The 22,872-nt window shown below is 42.9% G+C and overlaps 1 protein-coding gene across 2 annotated transcripts in view; it reads right to left on the reverse strand.

Moving 5' to 3' along the window:
- Positions 1-22,872, reverse strand: part of rab3gap2 (RAB3 GTPase activating protein subunit 2 (non-catalytic)) — a 117,490-nt gene that overhangs the window by 17,478 nt on the left and 77,140 nt on the right. Inside the window, exons 21-25 of one of the 2 annotated variants that reach the window (XM_068045072.1) lie at positions 20,610-20,707; positions 19,197-19,302; positions 13,416-13,576; positions 12,605-12,806; positions 4,449-4,622 (exon numbers count right to left, since the gene is read on the reverse strand). In XM_068045072.1, the coding sequence (XP_067901173.1) occupies positions 4,449-4,622; positions 12,605-12,806; positions 13,416-13,576; positions 19,197-19,302; positions 20,610-20,707 (741 nt within the window). Of the gene's footprint in view, positions 1-4,448; positions 4,623-12,604; positions 12,810-13,415; positions 13,577-19,196; positions 19,303-20,609; positions 20,708-22,872 lie in introns of both variants that reach the window. The other variant, XM_068045071.1, reaches the window with a different exon arrangement.

A 22,872-nucleotide genomic window follows, 5' to 3' on the forward strand; every position in this document is an offset into this window, starting at 1 on the left:
CATAAAATCATAAATATTCTAATATCCAATACTGTAACTTAGAAATAATGTAACATTCAGAAACAGCATTTGTGCATTCATCATCTCCTTCAGGGAAGAAAATCTGCCATCCTTACCCAGTCTGGCCTCTATGTGACTCCAGACCCACAACAATGTGGTTCATTCTTAACTGAGCTCTGAGATGGTCTAGCAAGCCACTCAGTCATATCAAACCACTACAAAATGTCAACATTTGCTGACGACACCAAACTTGGAGGTGCAGCCAACAGTGAGGATGATATGAGCCGCCTGCAATAGGACATAGAAAGGTGGCAGATGGAATTTAATACAAACAAGTGTGAGGTGATTCATTTTGGCAGAAGGTATAGGGAGAGGCAATATACTTAATGGCACAGTTCTAAAGAGTGTGCAGGAACAGAGGGACCTGGGGGTGTACGTGCATAGATCTTTGAAGGTGGCAGGACATACTGAGAGAGTGATTAGTAAAGCAAATGGGATCTTGGGCTTCATAAATAGAAGCATAGAGTACAAAAGCAGGGAAGTTATGCTGAACCTTTATAAAACTCTGGTTAGCCCCCAACTGGAGTACTGAGTCCAGTTCTGGTCACCATACTTCAGGAAGGATGTGAGGGTCCTTCAGAGGGTGCAGAGGAGATTTACCAGAATGGTTCCAGGGATTGAGAATTTTAGGTACAAGGTTAGGTTGGAAAAGCTGAGTTTGTTCTCCCTAAAACAAAGGAGATTGCGGGGAAATTTCATAGAAGTGTACAAGATGATCAATGACTTCAAGAGGAAGTTGGATGGCCACCTGAGAGAAATCGACTTGCAGGGCTATGGGGATCGAACTGGGAAGTGGGCCTGTGTAGCATCATGGAGATCCAGCATGGACTCGATGGGCCAAACAGCCTCCTTCTGTACAGTGAATGACTCTATGACTTTATAACACTCAGGCACTGGATACGACAAACGCACATTCAGCCCAAAGTCCTCTTGAATCAAATTTTGGGACTTGTGTCAAAATTGGGACAGCTGTCCCTCAGATTAATCAAGCAACAGCCTGACCCAGTCATGGGATAGATTTAGTACAGATCTAGTAGCTCAAATCTGGCATCCACGTGGTGCTGTGAACCAACAACAGCAGAATTGGATTCCACCACAATCTGTAACTTCATGATCTGGCATATCCCTCACTCTATGATTACCATTAAGCCAGGGGACCAACTCTGGTGCAATGACAAGTAGGGGAGATGGTGGCATAGTGGTAGTGTCATTGGTCTAGCAATCCAGAGGCCCAGGCTAATCTCCTCGGGATAGGTTCAAATCCCACAACGGCAGCTGGTGGAATTTAAATTCAATTAATAATAAAAATCTGGAATTGAACGCTGGTATCAGTAAAGGTGCATGAAACTATCATTGATTGTCGTAAATACCTATCTAGCTCGCTAATGTCCTTTAGGAAAGGAAATCTGCCACCCTTACGTAGTCTGGCCTACTTGTGACTCCAGACCCACAGCAATGTGGTTGACTCTTAACTGGCCTCTAAAATGGCTTAGCAAGCCACTCAGTTAAAGGGCCCACATCCCATAAAATATATATATATATTTTTTTTAAAGTGCAGGAGACCATGTCAGGAGCAGCAGCAGATGTACCTAAAAATGAGGTGCCATGGTGAAGCTGCAACACAGGACAATGTGCATGCTAAAAAGCAGAAGCAGCATACTACAGACAGAGCTAAGCAATCACACAACCAACAGATCAAAACGAAGCTCTACAGTCCTCCCACAACCAGTTGCGTACAGTGGTAGACAAAACTACAAACAGGAACAGAAGGTTGTTCCATGAACATCCCCATTCACTATGATGGTGAAGTCCAGTATATGAGTGCAAAAGGCAAGGCTGAAGCGTTTGCAACCATCTTCAGCCAGAAGTGCTGAGTGCATGATCTATCTTGGCCTCCTCCTCAGGTCTCGACAATCACAGAAACCAGACTTCGACCAATCAGATTCACTCCACACGATATCAAGAAATGGCTGATCACACTGGATACAGGAAAGGTTATGGGCCCTGACACCATCCCACCTGTAGTGCTGAAGACTTGTTGTACTCCAGAACTAGCCATCACCTCTAATCAAGCTGTTCCAGTACAGCTACAACACTGACATCCACTCTACAAAGTGGAAAAATGCCCAGCTATGTCCTGTACAAAAAGCAGGACAAATCCAATCTGGCCAAATACCATTTCCTCAGTCTACTCTCAATCAGTAGGTGTCATTGACAGTGCTATCAAGTGGCAATGACTCATCAATAACACGCCCACCGAAGCTCAGTTCGGATTCCACCCATTCGGATCTAGACCTCGTTACAGCCTTGGTCCAAACATAGACAGAAGAGCTGAATTCCAGAGGTGAGGTGATAGTGACTGCCCTTGACATCAAGGCAGTATCTGACCCAGTGTGGCATCGAGGAGCCTTAATAAAATTGAAGTCAATGGGAAATGGGGGACACCTCCACTGGTTGGAGTCATACGTAGCACAAAGGATGATGGTTGAGATTGTTGAAGGCCAATAATCTCAGACCCAGAACATCATTGTGGGAGTTCCTCAGGGCAGTGTCCTAGGGCCAATCATCTTCAGCTGCTTCATCAAAAACCTCCTCCCCATCATAAGGTCAGAAGTGGGGATGCTCACGGATGATTTCACAGTGTTCAGTTCCATTCGCGACTTCTCAGATAATGAAGCAGTCCATGCTCACATGCAGCAAGAACTGGACATCATTCAAGCTTGGGCTGATAAGTGGCATGTAACATTCTCACCACACAAGTGCCAGGTAATGATCACTTCTCCTTGATATTCAATGGGTTTATTATCGCTGTATCCCCACCATCAACATCCTGGAGGTCACCATTGACTAGAAACTTAACTGGACCAGCCACATAAATACTGTGGCTACAAAAGCAGGTCAGAGGCTAGGTATTGTAAGGCGAGTAATTCACCTTCTGACTCCCCAAAGCCTTTCCATCATCTACTAGACACAAGTGTGATGGAATACCCCCGTTTGCCTGGGTGCGTACAGCTCCAAACACTCAAGAAGGTTGATACCATCCAGGACAAAGCAGCTCGCTTGAATAACATCCCATCCACCACTGATGCATTGTGGCTGCAATGTATACCATCCACAAGATGCACTGAAGCAACTCATCAAGGATTCTTCAATAGCACCTAGAAGGACGAAGGCAGCAGGGACATGGGGAAATCACCATCTGCAGGTTACCCTCCAAGTCACGTACCATCCTGACTTGGAAATATAGTTGTTCCTTCAATACCGCTGGGTCAAACTCCTGGAACCCCCTCCCTAACAGCACTGTGGGTATACCAAAACCACAATGATTGAAGAGGCTCAAAGCGGCAGCTCTTCATCACCTTCTCAAGGGCAATTAGGGTTGACAATAAATACTTGCCTTGCCAATGGCCATGTCCCATGAATGAATGAATAAAAAAAAATTATAACGCTACAAAAATCATTAAAGAATGTTATACTTTTACAAGTATAGTGAGTTAAGCAACAGTTTCACAAGATATCTGTGGTACCCGCATATTAATTTGCTCCTGTGTTTCTCACATGATTAATTCCAATTGCATCAATATTATCAGGGGAAATAATCAATTAGAGGTTAGACATGCCTTTAAAGTAATGAGCAAAATAAAGTTCACCGTAAGGCTTCTATACCCTCCTAAAGGTTAGCTACCGTGCATCCATAAGGACCTGGTAGAAGGCTGTCCACTCACACACCGTTGGAGAATTGCAGAGAAAGCCAAGTATTGGTGGATAACTAACTAGATACTGTAGGATGAATGCTCACCACTAATACACCACAAAAATATAATTGTATTCTATTATTTGTTTGCATTAAATAAAAAAGCACACTGAATTCAAAATATAACAGGGTCTCTTAATTTCGAGAATCTATATGCCCAAAGATACCTATGTTTTTCCCTGTGAATTAGTAAAGTCCCATCAACTTGAACTTGTTCAAAGCATTTTTCGCATTAAACTGATTTGTAAATTACAACAAAATGTGACCTACAACCTACAGAGCTAACCAATTTAATATACTGACAGATGACTACTATGCAATTGTACTTATTAAGTTAAAAAAATCATTAGATACAAACATTTTGGAACTCAGTAATAAGATACTGGCTAAGGAGCTACATCTAGGATTATTAATTGTATTTTAATATGAGCGCAGTGCAATAACCACAAGTTATGATCCGTCTCACAAGCCAGATTAAAAATCAAATTTCACTGTCCTCCATTGCCTATTTGATTTAGAACACTTGAATAGTCTTCTAATGTATTATACATATTCTTTTTAGTATCTTTATCAAGAAATATAATTATACAGTGTTGAATGGAAATTAAAAACATTTACTTTAGGCTGTTCTTACCTAGTATCCTTTCCAAGCCAAGTTCTTTGTATTTCTCACTGATAAGAATGTTGTTCTCCCCTTCCATTAGTTCTTCTGTACTTTCTGATCTCCTGGATTGATATGCCTGTTTCAGAATGCTTGGAACAAGATCCAGTTTGAAAATCCATTTTGCCACACCATCAGCAACAACTCCTGGGAAAGATAAATGGATACAGATTGTTAATGACAATATCTCACAAAACAATAAATGCAAGTTTATGAAATTTAAAACCTTTTGGAAATAAATTGTACTTATTTTAACACTGGCTCAAGATGTTATTGTTCCAATTTTCTCTGGGTGCTAGATTACCTCACAGAAGAGTTCACAATCAGTAATCAAGTCAGAATTTTTAGTTAACCATGAATTAATTATGAATATTGCAAATTGAGGGAACATGAAGCAAGGAGTTAAATTTATCTTCAGGAATTCAAGTACTGTGTTTCAGAAAAGCATACAAAAGGAGTGAATACTTATTTTTAAGTAGTAAGATTTATTGTATCATAAAGGATTAAATTACTACAGCACATAGTGGTAGTGAGAAGCATTAATTAAAAAAAAAACAAGAAAATAATTAATTAGTTAATTAAAACACAGTAAGGATGGCAGGGCAGGTGATGTGTTACAGCTGCAGTATGTGGGAGCACCAGGACACCAGCATGATCCACGGCAACCACGTCTGCAGTAAGCGTCTACGGCTCGAGGAGCTTCGGCAGAGTCAATGATCTAGAGGCCGAGCTATAGACACTGCGATGCATCAGGGAGGGTGAAAGCTACCTGGACACTGTTTCAGAAGGCAGTCACACCATTTAGGATAGGGTCTTCTGATTTGGTCAGGGACAGGGGGGTCGACTGTGAGTTAGGTAGGTATGGGGATCGAGAAGGCAGAAGTGGAGGAACCTCAGCCCTTGCAATTGTCCAACAGTTTTGAGGTTATTTCAGCTTGTATGGATGAGAGTGAGGGCTGCAGGGTGGATGAGAAAACTGACCATGGCACCATGATACTGGAAGCCATTCAACAAGGGGGAATAAATAGGAATGTAGCGGTAATAGGAAACAGTATAGTCAGGGGGATAGACACTGTTCTCTGTAGCCAAAAGTGAGAGTCTAGAAGGCTGTGTTGCCTGCCTGGTGCCAGGGTTAGGGTCATCTGCTCAGGGCTGGGAAGTAAGTAGCAGTGGGAAGGGAAGAATCCAGTTGTCGTGGTCTACGTAGGTAACAATCACATAGAAAGGACTACGAAGGGAGTATGAGCAGTTCGGGGCTAAATTAAAAAGCAGAACCACAAAGGTAATTATCTCTGGATTATTGGCGTAGGGTAAGTAAGATTAATGAGTTGAATGCATGGCTCAAAGATTGGTGTGGGCAGAATGGATTTTGATTCATGGAGCACTGGCAGCAGTACTGGGGGGTGGGTGGGAGCTGCACTGTAGGGACGGTCTTCATCTGAACCGTGCTGGGACCAAGTGTTCTGGCAAGTTGTATAACTAGGACAGTAGAGAGGGCTTTAAACTAACTAGTGGGGAAGACTGGGGGATCACGTGAGAAAAGATTAGGTAAATTAAAGGGAAAGGACAAGGCAATAGAGCAAGGTAGCAATGAGGGTAACAATACGAGCGTGACAGGAAGGGACAGAACATACAAACTTATGAGCCAGCAGACAAGGCCAGCATTTGCAAAAATGGTAAAAAGACAGAACTAAACGCTCTGTGTCTGAATGCACACAGCATTAGTAACAAAACAGATAAATTGTAAGCACAAATAGAAATAAATAAGTATGACCTGATAGCCATTATAGAGTCATGGCTGCTCTAAGGCTGGGATCTGAATATTCAAGGGTATTTGACATTTCAGAAGGACAGGAAGCTAGGAAAAGGTGGTGGGATAGCTCGGTTAGTTAAGAATAACATTAGTACAATAGTGAGAGATGACCTTAGTTCTAAAGATCAAGATTTAGAATCAGTTTGGGTAGAGATAAAAAATAGTAAAGCAAAATGGGAGTAGTTTATAGGCCTCCTAACAGTAGCTACACCGTACGGCAGAGTATACAGGAAGAAATAATGGGAGCTTGTAAGAAAGGTACAGCAATAATCATGGGTGATTTTAATCTACATATAGATTGGACAAATCAGATTGGCAAAGGTAGCCTGGAAGATTAGTTTGTAGACTGCATTCAAGAACAATTTCTTAGAGCAGCACATCCTACAGCCAACCAGCACGCTGGCTAATCTAGACCTGGTAATGTGTAATGAGACAGGATTAATTAATGACCTCATAGTAAAGGAGCCTCTAGGTAGCAGTGATCATAACATGACTGAATTTTGCTTTCAGTTTGAGGGTGTGAAATGTGGGTCCAAGACTAGTGTTGGAAACTTAAATAAAGGCAATTACAAGGATTTGAAGGCAGAGCTAGCTAAAGTGAACTGGGAAAATAGGTTAAAGGATAGGACAGTAGAGATTGTTACGAACAGGCAGTTAAATTTTTTCCCTCTGATCAAATTTCCTTGTTTTTTCAACCACCTGTCCATAACTAGATTAGTGATTGAATTTCTTTCCCTCCCTTAAACCCCAATAATAAATGACCACTTCAAAAACACCGTTTTTAAAATTAAAACAAAGATGTAGGTTTTGTTAGCACACTCAAAACTCGAGAAGGGGTTTAACTTCGCTATGCACGCTTACAAACATTCAGGGAAAGGTTAAAGCATAAAAAAAAGGCAAGGACATTTAAGGACATTTATTAAATAGAAACTTATCTTAACTACTAGCTAATATGGATTTCAGTTAAAACTAGGGTCCATGAATATCAAAAAAGGTGTCCAAAAGTTGGAGATCACCAATTAGAAATGCCGAATAGAGGAGGAGCTGTTGGAGATATCTCTTCTCTTGCAAATTTCTTTTTCTTTGCACTCTCAAAGGTAATAATGGAGACCGCTAAATTGCTGAAGTCACCTTATTTTAGACGGAGAGGAAACTGGCAGAAATCAAATCTTTTCTACAGTTACTGCAGCTCATCTTCAGGTTGATTTGGTTCTTGCTGGGTTTTCCAAAGTGTGGCTTCTCTTTAATTTTTCTTGTTGAAAAGGCCTTAGAGAGAAAAGTCAATGCAGCTTGAAAACAGGCTGTGGCTTCTTGCAGGGAGGCATGTCTGTAGCACACGGCAGCTATGTAATCGAAGACAGGCTGTCCTCACAAATGGTTACAGTTTCGAGTCCACACAGGTCGGATAGGGATCTCCTGGGTCCTAAAGCTAGACGCTTTTCAAATGGCTGCCCCACCTGACCCCCTCCGCCATTTTGACGATCAGAACACAGAAGTACAAACTTAAAACATGCTGTATAAAATGGTGGTTGACATTAATACTCAAATGTACAACATAATTTACAAGGGGATTCGCATCAATTTGTGACAAGATGCAGTGGCTGACATTTAAGGAGATATTTCATAACACTTAGCAAAGATACATTGCAGTGAGGAAGAAAGACTCTATGAGAAGGATGCACCATCTGTGGCTAACTAAGGAAGTCAAGGATAGTATCAAATTGAAAGAAAAAGCATACAATTCTGCAGAGATTAATGGTAGATCAGAAGTTTGGACAGAATTCAAAAACCAGCAAAGATTAATGAAAAAAATGAGGGACAGATTGGAGTATGAGAAAAAGATAGCCACAAATATAAAAATGGATGGTAAGAGTTTCTACAAGTATTTAAAAAGGAAAAGAGTAACTAAAGTGAGTGTTGGTCCTCTAGAGAGAGAGCATCTGGGGAGTTAATAATGGAAAATAAGGAAATGGCAGAGGAATTGAATAGATTTTTTGCATCTGTCTTCACTGTAGAGGATACAAATAACATCCCAGAAATAACTGTGAATCAAGACTTGAAAGGGAGGGAGGAACTTAAAACAATTACCATCACCAGGGAAAGGGTACTGAGAAAATTATTAGAGCTAAATGCTGACAAGTGCCCAGGTCATGATGGACTTCATCCTAGGGTCTTAAAAGAAGTGGCTGCTGAGATATTGATTTTAATTTTCCAAAATTCCCTAGATTATGGAAAAATCCCATCAGATTGGAAAATAGTGACTGTAACTCTGCTATTCATGAAAGGAGGAAGACAGAAAGCAGGAAACTACAGGTCAGTTAGCTTAACATCTGCTGAATTCTCTCAGAAGTCAAGTTCTCGTTGGCTGTAGACCCAAGGCGTTTGTAGGTTTCTCTTTTGGTTGAAGTTCAGTTTGAAGACAGAGGATCACTTCTAATTCACTGCTACGTAAGTTGCAGATGTAGAATTTACAGCAGGGTGCCTCCCTTCTGGCTTGCTGGATTTTCTCCCAGCTCTTAGCTGGATGAGCTTTTAAGGTCAAAATGGTCTTACATCTTGTCTCTGTTGGGAGATGTAGACCTCCCTCCCTGTGAAGACCCACAATGGCCCAGGATGGGGCTATTTCACACCTTCTTTGTTTCAGAAAAAAACATTCAATTTGGGAATGTTTCAGGATGGGTGTAATTGACATCTCTCAACCTAGTTAGGCATCCTTTGTTCTCAACAGTGTGGCAATGTTCGTATACACATGCAGCCATCTTTTTAAAAAATGGGCAATGCTGCAAAAAAAAGTAGTCAATTTGTATGACTTCAGTTTGAGTCTGTATTTTTTCATCATTGCACTTCTTGTAAGCATAACAAAGACAAATGGAATGTTGTCATTTATTGCAAGAGGAATGGAACATAAAAGTAGGGAAGTTTTGCTACAGTTGTACAGGGCGTCGGTGAGGCCACATCTGGATTACTGCGTACAATTTTGGTCTCCTTAATTAAGAAAGGATGTAATTGCATTAGCAGTTTAGAGAAGGTTCACTCGACTGATAACCCCTTCATCCCAGGAATCTTATGAGAAAAGGTTGGACCTGTATCCATTGGAGTTTAGAAGAATGAGAGGCGATATTATTGAAACATATAAGATCCTGAGGGGACTTGACAGGGTGGATGCTGAGAGAATGTTTCTCCTTATGAGACAGACTGGAACTACAGGGCATAGTTTAAAAATTAGGGGTCTCCCATTTAAGACGGCGATGAGGTGAAATTATTTCTATGTGGGTCATTAGTCTATGGAATTCTCTTCCCCAGAAAGCAATGGAGGCAGGGTCATTGAAAATTTTCAAGGTCGAGTTAGATAGATTCTTGATTGACAAGGGAATCAAATGTTATAGCTGGTAGACAGGAAAGTAGAGTTGAGGCCGCAATCAGATTCGCCATGATCTTATTGAATGTCGGAGCAGGCTGTAAGGGCCGAATGGCCTATACCTGCTCCTAATTGATATGTATGTATGAAAAGGGTTTAATAATTGGCCAAATATTAATAAGAAAATTAAATGCAATGAAATTCTATGGATAGAAGCAAATAAAACTGAACACATCATACGCATGTTTAGTTGAGTAATATAGCAACTCAGCCAGCATACCAAATGAATTCGCGAAAGGGGATGGATGACATAGCACCTGGTTATTTCTCCATCTAAATTTTGTTTGTTTTTACATTAATATCTACCCTGTGAACTTCTACTTTTAAAACACACTACAGAAAAATACATTTGTATACTCTTGCCTATAACATAAATTAATAACCCTCAGAATTAAATCTGCGAGAGTTTGATAAAATAATTTTTCTCCATTGGTAGAATCTAGAATAGTTTATGGTTAAAGGCACTATCGGATTTTCATTAAAATGTTTTCAAACCCCTAAATCAAGATTCAAAAACTTCAATAACTATCTCATCTCTATATAAATTCAGAAGGTTCTGGATTGAGTAAATACTACACAGGATAGCTGTGACAGCAACAGCAAAGTCTTTTTTTAAGCTGTGTTTGGACTGATAAGGCAATAAAAGACTCACAGGGCCAGTAAAGGCAAGGCAAACTAGTCAACTCTGAGAATATGATAGAGATTTTAAATTGCTACTTGGCATCAGTCTTCCCTTCAGTAGATAATGCTCAGTTTCCATAATCGGATAATATTAAAATGGAGAATGTCAAAACAAATGCACAAACAATATATCCAAAAAAGAATAAGGGGTCTTGAATCTGATGGGTCTGACTCATTCATTCCAGAATGCTCAAAGAAATGAAAAATGTGTAAATTGAACCTCTGGCTTATACACTTAATAGCTCACTACAGGCAGGAATTATTCGCAACGGACTGGAGGGAGGTTAATGTAGTACCAATATTTAAGGTAAGACAGAACTGTTCGTTTAATCAGCTGTTGGAAAGTTATTAGACACACCCCAATTGGCCACCAGGACACAGTAGGCATTGTTAGAGACTCCCAACTTGGCTTCTGGAGACAATTAGATTCTGCCATTCAGGGGAGGAAGAAACTTATGCTTTTTTTCCCCTGAACCCATAAGCAAGCAATTAAATGGCCTTCCTTATCTATATTTATCTTGTCACCTAATAAATGTTTAGTTCAGAAATACAGTATCAAACCACACCATTCATGTATAACTTTCAAACCAAAATACCATTTTCAATACAATTTCATGTAGCCAAACATTAACACTTAACCGTTTTTGTCAAGAACAGCTATTGACAACATGGGCTGAATTTTACCAACCCCTCGATGCTGTGGGTCATGGCGGGTAAGGCCCATAGAATGCTAGCAGAAGCGGCCCGCCACAACCCACAACACCAAGGCAGCCCTGCCGGATATTAGCAGCGATGGCAAGGCCTCGGTGCGGCCCCACCGCCGCCTGGTGGCAGGGCCTTCATTAAAATTAGGATAATTAAAATGCAGATGAACTTACCTGCCAACGGCAGTTGTCCCACACTGATTTTATGGCCAACCAGCCACAACTTGAGCGCTTTCGGAACTTTGTTGGGAGTTCTGAGACAGAACACTGGTGGTGGGGGGAATAAAATGATCAGGGTGGGGGGGGGGGGTGGGGGAGAAGCGGCAAGACAATTTCTATTGGGTGTAGGAATGGTGGGAAGAGGTTGAGAGTCAAAGATCTTGAAGTTCGGTTGCGGTGAAAGTTTATAATTTTACGAATTGTTTCTTCTGAGAGATGGGTTATTTTATTAATTAATAACTCAGTTGGGGGGAGGTGGATGAAAAGTTTTTGTGACATTTTCTCTATAATTTCTGGCAACCAGCGCCTTTAAAAATTTGATAGTATCTGAAGGGCTTAAAGCCCTTTAAAAATGGCAGTGGCGCCAGACACCATTGCCGGGGACGCAGTGGTCAACCCCTCTATGTCATCGGGGGCGGCCGTTCCGCCCCCTCCATTTAAATGAGGCCTTGCGCATAATATCGCGGGGGCTCTGCAGTGGCACTTCAGTGTTTGAAGGCCGCAGACTTCACAGCATGCCGCCGCAGAGCGCTGATAAAATTCAGCCCTATATCCAAGGCATACCAATGGCATCTGTTCAAACAGCAGCAGAGATTATCTCTTTTCAGTGAAACGCTACTCGATCTGAAATGGTTCATTTAATTTTCTAATTATTTCACAGCAACATACTAAAAGACTATAATTTTATACTCCCTCGTTAAAACACTGTACAAAATGTCATTCACTCAATGAAGTATGCATCTCTTTGCAACTGAAATAGTCCTCAAAGTAGTCTGGTAACTTTTATTTTTTTTAAATGGGCAATAAGTGTTAATTCTGATTCTCGTTTGGAAATGGCAACTTTAATATTTGAACAGCTTATCATAGTCAATTTTTCAATAATTTTTAAAACATGAGCCATACACCAGACACATAAATATACAGTGGTGTTTTCGTAAAGTGGTTTAGATGGTGCACCAACACAAAAGTCCAATATAACTCAAACACACTAAAATCAAAAAATGTGAGACTCTTCCAGTATCCCATTTCCTGGAAGGAATCTCACACAGCTTGCCTCTGATTGAATTTCAATTCGGCATTTAGAGTACAACTGCAGCCCATGACTGTACCATCCATCAACAACGTCCATTAATTTTGGTGTTCTTTGTTGCTTAAGACTCCAGGAACCACTCGCGGGAGCATTGTTAGTGCCCACAAGCTTGGGATGAGGACTTTGGGAAACATCAGAAACCATTCTCTAGGCCTCAGCAAAGCTTTAAGCTTTATGAACACATGCAATGAAAATAATTCCTACCTCGACCACCTTCCAAAAGTTTTTTTACAGAAATGCTAGCAAGTGGCTCAGAATGATGGCAGGTTGTGCTGGGTGGTTTATTCCCTTTGCTGTGCAGAAGCGTTTGTAGTATAAGGCAATCCTCAAGCTGTCTCAGCAATAGATTCCAGTGTTCCATGTCAAGAGACAATGCTTCCCAAGAATCAGTCATTGCATCTGAAGCCTGCTGTTGGGGAAAAAAGTCATCAGATGTAAGGTAGCACAGGAGTAGGAAGAACTGGATACAAGTCCAACTATCTTCAAGAAAGGTAATGGGGCGAAAATAAAATCACTGCATCCCATTAAATTCAAATCCCAGCACCAGAAATTACTTCAGATTGCCCTTCTCTCCAATCCAGTATTCAAACAATAATTTCTTCAATTTAACTGTCCAAGTCCTGCCAAGTTTTCTTCAGTCTCAGCTGTTGTCTCACTTATGCATATTTTTATATTGTTTCATTCCCTCCATAAAGCTCTGCCAATTTAGATTCTAGACTGAAATTGAACTATTGCAGCTCTCCCACGGACCAGGGATATAAAGAAGCATTTTTTTTCCCATTTTACTTCTACCTGACAGTAAGCCAATTTTCACACAGAAGTGAACAACATTCCCCACAGGATTTCAAAAACATCAACAGTAATTATCGAAGATATAGAAATGACACACAGGAGCTCTGCAAAACAACTATCTTCCACCAGATCATGTGCTAAATATTGCCGCAACCAATTTTATAGAATGAATGGTTTACTGCTTTGTTTGAACAAGTGTAACAATTGACAACAATTCACTCACATTTTTGTCAGCCAAACTGTTTGTTGCACTGATGGCTACACTCCTTCCAACAAGTGCAGCTAACAATGCAGCTCCAATATTCTCTGCCTGTGCACATGCAGTTCGCATTTGCTGCCACCATGGAGACACTGACTGAAGGTCCCATGAAATATCTATGGCACCTGCAGGGAAACACAAATTTCAAATTAGAGATGGATTAAACACTTTAGGTTTTGCGGTTACTAATGCAACTACCTAAGATGGACCAGTATTAATAGGTAAATACATACTACCATCACCGCTGCAGTTATGCATGTATGCCAGTGGTACCTGTACCTGAAAATGAAATCCCTTAGTTACACAGCTACACATGCTTAACTTCTTAAACTTGCAGTGCTAACTATGATGCAAAGTAAATGCTAATTATTTACACAAAATATATATGGGGAAGGGTCCAGGATTAACAAATTAAAAATTGTAAAGTGCACGGCGATCCATAATTTTTTTTTTAGAGGTGGATTGCGAGGCTCGTCTGTGCCCCAGTCTCAAGAGGTAGCTTATTATAATGCTTATATCGGGATCCCACAGTGAAGTTGGGAGCCTGATTTAAGTTTAACGCTGGCTGGATGAATTTCCCAGGGCTAAAGAGACCCGGCAACTAGATGGAGGCAGGAGCAGCAGGATCAAGCAGACTATGGTTCTTTATAGCACAGCTTGTTATTCAGGCGGAGCAGGTGTGCTCCCCTCAGCCCCTCAAGCAAATTTTCTGCCACAATTGGTCGATCTGTCCCATCCAAGCTCACCACCTTCACCGACACCATCCCCACCTTTCCCACAATTTTGCTGCCTGTCCGATACCCTTGATCTTTGCTGACGCCCTGCAATCTCTGCAGACTCCCCCCTCGACGCCCTGCAATCTCTGCAGACTCCCCCCTCGACGCCCTGCAATCTCTGCAGACTCCCCCCTCGACGCCCTGCAATCTCTGCAGACTCCCCCCTCGACGCCCTGCAATCTCTGCAGACTCCCCCCTCGACGCCCTGCAATCTCTGCAGACTCCCCCCTCGACGCCCTGCAATCTCTGCAGACTCCCCCCTCGACGCCCTGCAATCTCTGCAGACTCCCCCCTCGACGCCCTGCAATCTCTGCAGACTCCCCCCTCGACGCCCTGCAATCTCTGCAGACTCCCCCCTCGACGCCCTGCAATCTCTGCAGACTCCCCCCTCGACGCCCTGCAATCTCTGCAGACTCCCCCCTCGACGCCCTGCAATCTCTGCAGACTCCCCCCTCGACGCCCTGCAATCTCTGCAGACTCCCCCCTCGACGCCCTGCAATCTCTGCAGACTCCCCCCTCGACGCCCTGCAATCTCTGCAGACTCCCCCCTCGACGCCCTGCAATCTCTGCAGACTCCCCCCTCGACGCCCTGCAATCTCTGCAGACTCCCCCCTCGACGCCCTGCAATCTCTGCAGACTCCCCCCTCGACGCCCTGCAATCTCTGCAGACTCCCCCCTCGACGCCCTGCAATCTCTGCAGACTCCCCCCTCGACGCCCTGCAATCTCTGCAGACTCCCCCCTCGACGCCCTGCAATCTCTGCAGACTCCCCCCTCGACGCCCTGCAATCTCTGCAGACTCCCCCCTCGACGCCCTGCAATCTCTGCAGACTCCCCCCTCGACGCCCTGCAATCTCTGCAGACCCCCCTCGACGCCCTGCAATCTCTGCAGACTCCCCCCTCGACGCCCTGCAATCTCTGCGGACTCCCCCCTCGACGCCCTGCAATCTCTGCGGACTCCCCCCTCGACGCCCTGCAATCTTTGCAGACTCCCCCCTCGACGCTCTGCAATCTTTGCAGACTCCCTCCGATGCCCTGCAATCTTTGTAGACTCCCCCTTTATGCCCTGCAATCTTTGCAGACTCCTCCCTTTGTGCCCTGCAATCTTTGCTGACCCTCCCCACTGCCCCGCAATCTTTGCCGACTCCCCATTATGCCAGCATTCTCCACACCACCACCCCCCCAGTAGCCCTCCCACCCTCCCATGCTACGATCTTTGTTGATGGTCAGGGACGGTCCTCAACGGTCAGCCTGTTAATCTGATTGGTTGCCAGGAGGAAAACAGAATTTAATAAAAAGATGAGGTACTGTCATTAAATCTGGGAGAACATCTACATCCCTGGGATTTTCAGGTTCTTCCCTCACTCCAACCAAAAACAGCTCCCTCCTCAATTACCATGGCAATAATTTCCCTGAAAGTGTTAGTATAATTTTAGATCTTATTAATAAGAGTATAGAGCACACAGTAAAGTACTGGAATCATAGAATGACACAGCACAGAAAGTGGTCATTTGGCCCATTCTGCTTGTGCCGGCTCTTTGAGAGAGCAGGGAGTGGGATAAATTGGATAGCTCTTTCTCCATAGCCCAGGAAATACTCCCCAATTATTCATCCAATTTTCTTTTGATAGTTAGTATTGAATCAGCTTTCACCACCCTTTCAGGCAGTGCACTCCAGATCAGAACAACTCACTGTATAATTTTTTTCCTCATGTTGCCTCTGTTTTTTTTGATAATTACTTTAAATCTGTATTCTCTGGTCCTATCTCTGGAAGCAGTTTCCCCTTATTTAATCTATCAAAACACTGGATGATTTTGAACACCTCTATCAAATCTCCTTTCTCTGCTCCAAGGTGAACCTTCAATAAATTTATTGAAAGCAATAGGGAGTGCAAGTTTGGGTGAGTAGAAAGGACATTTAAGCCACAGAGAGCATTCGAAATAAATTCACTGGGATGACGCCAGAAGTAATTATGGTTAGGAGAAGAAAATGGAGCAGAAAATGTTAAAATGAGATTCAACCTGGGGGCACATATTCACAAATTTTTGAAGGTGACAGGACAGGTTAACAGTTAATAAAGCATGTGGGATTCTGAGTTTTATAAACAGAGGTGTCGAGTTCAAAAGCCAGGAAGTTATGCTAAATCTATATAGAACACTAGTTCAGTCCCATTATTGTGTCCAATTCTGGGCACTACCCTTTAGGAAGGTTGTGAAGACTTTGGAGAGGGTACAGAAAAGATTTACTCAAATGGTTCCAGGGATGAGGAACTACAGTTTATGTGGACAGACTGGAGAAGCTGAAGTTCTTCTCTTTAGAGCAGAGAAGGTTAAGGGAGATTTAATAGCAGTGTTTAAAATCAAGAAGGGCTTCGAGAGAGTAACTAAAGGGTAACTGCTTTCAATGGCAGAAAAGACAATAACCCAAGGGTACAGATTTACAGTAATTGGCAGGAGAACCAGAGGCGACATGAGGAGAAACATTATTTTATGCAATGAGTGCTAAGGATTTGGAATGCACTACCTGATTGAATCTGTTTCCATCATCCTCTCAGCCTTCAAAAGTGAATTGGATCAGTACTTGAAGGAGAAAAACAATGCAGGGACATAGGGAAAGAGCAGGGGAGTAGGACTAACTGGACTGCTCTTTGAAAGAGCTGGTGCAGACTCGACAGATCGAATGGACTCCTTCTGTGCCATACTATTCTAGGATTCTATAAGGCTTTATAAATAAAAGGCAGTGAGTACAACAGCAAGGAATTCATGTTAAATCTTTGCCAATTTAAGGTGATTGGCAAAAGAACCAACGGTGATAGGTGGAAAAACTTTTTTTTTTAAAAAACGCACATTCTGGAATGCACTGCCCTGGTATGGTGAAGGCAGATTCAACTGTGGCTTTCAAAAGGGAATTGGATAAGCACCTGAAGTTAGAAAATTTGTAGGGCTACAGTGAAAGGGCAGGGAGTAGGACTAGCTATGTTGATCTTGCAGAGAGCTGACATGGACACGATGGGCCGAATGGCCTCCTTTTGAGCAGTAATCATTCTATTGCAAATACCTAGTTGAACTGAGGATTCCCCCTTCTCCTTGAACCACTGCAGCCCATGTGGTGATGGGGCTCGCAAATTGATAGTAATGAACAAACATTCATATATATCCAAATCAGGATGGTGTGGAACTTAGAAGTTCCAAATATAAGGATGAATGAAAGATTTAACAAATTTAAATTTAAACTATGCATTGACTATGCATTAAAATAAAAGCAAAATACTGCAGATACTGGAAATCTGAATTGAAAAAAAAAGTGCTGGAAATACTCAGCAGGCCTGTCAGCATGTATGGAGAGAGAAACAGAGTTAATGGGCTGAATTCTATGAGCCCACCACCAATCTCAGCGGCGAGCTCAAATAATGGTGGCCAGCCACCAAAACTCATTTAAATAGTCGGGGCGGGGCGGCCACCCCCCACCCACCAACCAAATCACGTGGAAGGGACAGGCTGTCCGCCTCCGGTAATAGCGTCAGCTGCCTATGCGCAGGTGCTGGCACCATTTTTAAAGGACAGGCAGTCCTACTGGCTTATTTAAATATTTGATGAAATAAGCACAAAAATTAAATAAGTACTTTTATTTTGCCCCTTTTCCACCCCCAACAGGAATTACGATAACTATTTGCCCTTCCCCCCCACAAAACACTGATCTTTTACATGTGACCGCCACCCCCCTAAACTGCATAAAGTTTAAGGTTCAACCCTTCCCACCATCCCCTACACCCATTATGTGTATTTGTCCCCATCCCCACTGCACTGATAAACTGACTTCCTCCCCCCTCCACACCAGCGTCACCTCTTTTTTCCCCAGATGGGGAATCTGAAGGGGCGGGAATGCTGGCCTCCACGCCAAAGATCGCGGTGGGCCCTGAAGATCTACAGTAAGTATATGTAAATACATTAATTTTATTGATTAGAATATGTAAATTGCGGTTCCGTCGCCTAGCGGTGGGGGCGCCGCTGCCACCGGGAGAATCGGGCTGGACCCTGCTGGCATCGAGGTCTGTGGCGGGCTTCATCTGGAGCCATCTTCAGGCCCCCGCACCCCGACACTGAACCTGACGTCAGAGGCTTCTTAAAATTCAGCCCAATGTTTCACATCTTGGATCGGCCAAAGTCAACATGGATTAACGAAAGGGAAATCATGCCTGACAAATCTACTGGAATTTTTTGATTCCAGTAGGCAAATACATGGCAGATGCAATATAATGTGGATAAATGTGAGGTTACCCACTTTGGTGGCAAAAACAGAAATGCAGATTATCTGAACAGCGATAGATTGGGAAAGGGGGAGGTGCAGCGAGACCTGGGTGTCCTTGTGCACCAGTCTCTGAAAGTAAGCATGCAGGTGCAGCAGGCAGTTAAGAAGGCAAATGGTATGTTGGCCTTCAAAGCGAGAGGATTAAAGTATCTCCTCCTTAAATTAAATTAAATTTAAAGGGAGCTTAGAAATACACCCACAACATTCCTTTTCATTGACAAGAGATTGCAGGGGAGGCAAGTGCTTTTGAATTAAGCTTGGTGAGTTGCTGCAGTATATCCTATAGACTGTATACACTGCAGCCACAGGTGGAGAGGTGGATACTAAGTGCAGTAGCAGGGATGTTAATCAAGTGAACTGCTCTTCCTAGAAAGTGGGAGCTAAGTGTTGCAATTGCATTTAACCAGGCAAGTGTGAATATTCCATCACAATGATGAACTTTGTAGATGATTCAAAGGCTTTGATACGTCAGGAGGTGAGCCACTCTGCCCTGCTCTTGCAGCCAAGGTGTTGATATGACTGGCCAAGTTAAGGTTCCAGTGAATAGTGACCCCAAAAATGTTTCAAACAAATAGTTCCAATAACTGTGGCAAAGTAAACTATGGTATGGCTTATGGATAACGAATATGATAACAGCCTACTTCTGAACACCAGGCACTTCACCTTTCATCTTGTTTAAGAGAGACAGTGTAATATGGAGGTAGCTAATTGATTCCTGGTTCTTGAGAATTTCTTTTTCCCTGAAGAGCCACATACTGAGTAGTAGAGACTGGAGAAAGAAAAGAGAGACAAAAGAAGCTATTAAAAACTGCTGTATCACTTGCCGTTGAGTTATCTCCGATAAATAGATTTAACTTCTTTTTGATTCATGTAAGAAATCTTCAAATTCTATCATGTTCCCATGTTAGCAATAAAGAATAACACTTAACCCAGTTAAATAGTTAGTGAGGGGAATATTCATCATTTCAATACGACTAAAAATTAAAATTTATAGGAGAAAAAAAGGCTATTAAAAGAAGATACTAAAATAGAGTCAAGAAATGCACATCCCAGTTCAACCAAAATGATCAAGACTTTTAGTGGCTTAAGCAACACTAGGTTTTTTGTACAAAGGCAAATACTTTACTGAGAGGCTTCCCATCAGAAAAGTCATAGGGAATGAACTGCTACTGATTTCTTGATAAATCATCGAAAGGTAATGCAACTCTAAAGGCAAGTTTAATTATCTTCATTTACAGTGTTCAACAAATAATTGTTCATTTCCAACAATAGTCTGAACAATATTAGAGCTAGATATGGGTGCTCAGTACAGGTACAGATCTTTAAGCACAATATTTCATTACTTAACATTTGTAAATGCAGTAAAATGCAGTTATTTCCCCAGTCATACCTACTAGCAGTTTTTGTTGTGGGCTGAGTTTCTTCACAGACAATTCATCATGGCTGGAATTTTAACTTCAAGAGTGAAGTTCCAATGCTGGGACCAAAAGCAGGTCCCAAGCCTGTGCAGGCAGACAGCGGGATCCCAGGAAGATTTTACTTGTGGCAGACGATTAAGAGGTCACAGCTGGGACCGCCATCCAATTAAGGACGGCGACCTGCCCTCAGAACTGTCGGCTCAATCAGAGGCTGGCAGCTCAGCATTGCCACCGATAGAGGTGGCCACTGCTGAAGCTGCAGGGAGAAGGAGAGGGTGCCTCTATGTTGGGGCATCCTCTAAGGGCAGTTAAGGATTTTTAAAAAAATGTGCTGGGGCCAGACAGGGCCACACCAGCGATCAGAAGAGTGAACCTCCAGCAGCGTCATCAGAGTTGCAGGGCCAGCCATTGCCACAGGGCGGGGGATCCAGAAAGGAAGGAAAAAGGCTGGTAAAATTCAATCCCGTGTTTTACATACGAGTAATTTCATATCACATTAACCGAAAAAAATTGGGGGGTGGCGGTGGGGGGTAGTTAAAACGAACTATATAATCTGCAACAAACCTGCGTTTCTTCTACAAATCCAATTTTCTTGTGATTTCCATGTAGTCAAGTCAGATTTATTTACATAGTGCACCTATGCGTACAAGAAACTTACCAAAAACTGTTGAGGCCTAGCTCCAGCTGACTCCAGCAAACGGCACATTTCCTCTGCAGAGCTTTCCCCACATAGACATTTCCAGAAAAAAAAATTGCCTGCAACAGAAGAGAAAAATGCAGAAGAACACTTAAATCTCATTTCACTTGGACTGTTGAGCTTTGTTTTACTATATCAATTATTCACTCAAAGTCAAGCAGTGTATGTCAACTGTAATGAAGAAATGTCATTAAGTGTACTAAATGAAAGGGCATGCAAGAACCAATTTAGGAGATATACCTTAGAGACTTGAAGGAAAAAAATGTGCATGCAAATAAATCTTGTACAATACATGTTTGAGAATTTTCTGGTAATTGAATTTTATGGGCAACTCCATCATCTACTGTGAAAGATAACTTCAAAGATCGCAAGCAAGCAATGCATCGTCAAAATAAAAACAAACGGCTGGAAATACTCAGCAGATGTGGTAGCATCTGTGGAGAGAGAAACAGAGTTAACGTTTCACGTCTGTGACCTTTCATCAGAACTGGCAAAAGTTAGAAATGTAATAGGCTTTGAGCAAGTGAAAGCATAGAAACATAGAAAAATAGGAGCAGGAGTAGGCCATTTGGCCCTTCGAGCCTGCACCGCCATTCAATACGATCATGGCTGATCATCCAAACTCAGTACCCTGTTCCTGCTTTCTCCCCGTATCCCTTGGTCTCTTTAGCCCCAAGAACTATATCTAACTCTTTCTTGAATATATTTAATGATTTGGTCTCAACTGCTTTCTGTGGTAGAGAATTCCACAGGTTCACCACTCTCTGGGTGACGAAATCCCTCCTCATCTCAGTCCTAAATGGCTTACCCCTTATCCTTAAGACTGTGACCCCTGGTCCTGGACTCCCCCACCATCGGGAATATCCTTCCTTCATCTAGTCTGTCCAGTCCTGTTAGAATTTTGTATGTTTCTATGAGATCCCCTCTCATTCTTCTAAACACCAGCAAATACAACCCAATCGCCCCAATCTCTCTTCATACGCCAGTCCTGCCATCCCAGGAATCAGTCTGATGAACCTTCGCTGCACTCCCTCCATAGCAATTACATCCTTCCTCCGATAAGGAGACCAAAACTGCACACAATACTCCAGATGTGGTCTCACCAAGACCTCGTATAATTGCAGCAAGACATCCTTGCCCCTTACTCGAATCCTCTTGCTATCAAGGTCAACATACCATTTGCCTTCTTAACTGCCTGCTGCATCTGCATGCTTACTTTCAGAGACTGGTGCAAAAGGACACCCAGGTCTCGCTGCACCTCCCCCTTTCCCAATCTATTGCCGTTCAGATAATAATCTGCGTTTCTGTTTTTGCCACCAAAGTGGATAACCTCACGTTTATCCACATTGTACTGCACCTGCCTACTGGAATCAAAAAATTCCAGTAGATCTGTCAGGCATGATTTCCCTTTTGTAAATCCATGTTGACTTTGTCCGATCCTGTAATTGTTTTCCAAGATGTGAAACACTGGGCTGGATTTTAAGAAGCCCCTGACGTCAGGTTCAGTGTCGGGGTGCGGGGGCCTGAAGATGGCTCCAGATGAAGCCTGCCACAGGCCTCGATGCCAGCAGGGTCCAGCTCGATTCTCCCGGTGGCAGCAAGACTCTGTGGCGGCGCCCCCACCACTAGGCGACGGAACTGCAATTTACATATTCTAAATCAATAAAACTAATGTATTTACATATACTTACTGTAGATCTTCAGTGCCCACCGCGACCTTCGGCGTGGAGGCCAGCACTCCCGCCCCTTCAGATTCCCCATCTGGGGAAAAAAAGAGGCGACACTGGTGTGGAGGGGGGAGGAGGTCTGTTTATCAGTGCAGTGGGAGACGGGGACAAATACACATAATGGGTGTAGGGGATGGTGGGAAGGGTTGAACCTTAAACTTTATGCAGTTTGGGGAGGGGGGGGGGGTGTGGGGAGGTCACATGTAAAAGATCAGTGTTTTGGGGGGGGGGGGGGAAAGGGCAAATAGTTATCATAATTCCTGTTGGGGGGTGGAAAAGGGGCAAAATAAAAGTACTTATTTAATTTTTGTGCTTATTTCTTCAAATATTTAAATAAACCAGTAGGACTGCCTGTCCTTTAAAAATGGTGCCAGCACCTGCGCATAGGCAGCTGACGCTATTGCCGGGGGCGGACAGACCGCCCCTTCCATGTGATTTTGGGGGTGGGGGGGGGGGGGGGGCCGCCCTGACTATTTAAATGAGTTTTGGTGTCTGGC

The sequence above is a fragment of the Heterodontus francisci genome, chromosome 13, assembly GCF_036365525.1.
Source record: "Heterodontus francisci isolate sHetFra1 chromosome 13, sHetFra1.hap1, whole genome shotgun sequence".
Lineage (NCBI taxonomy): Eukaryota > Metazoa > Chordata > Chondrichthyes > Heterodontiformes > Heterodontidae > Heterodontus > Heterodontus francisci.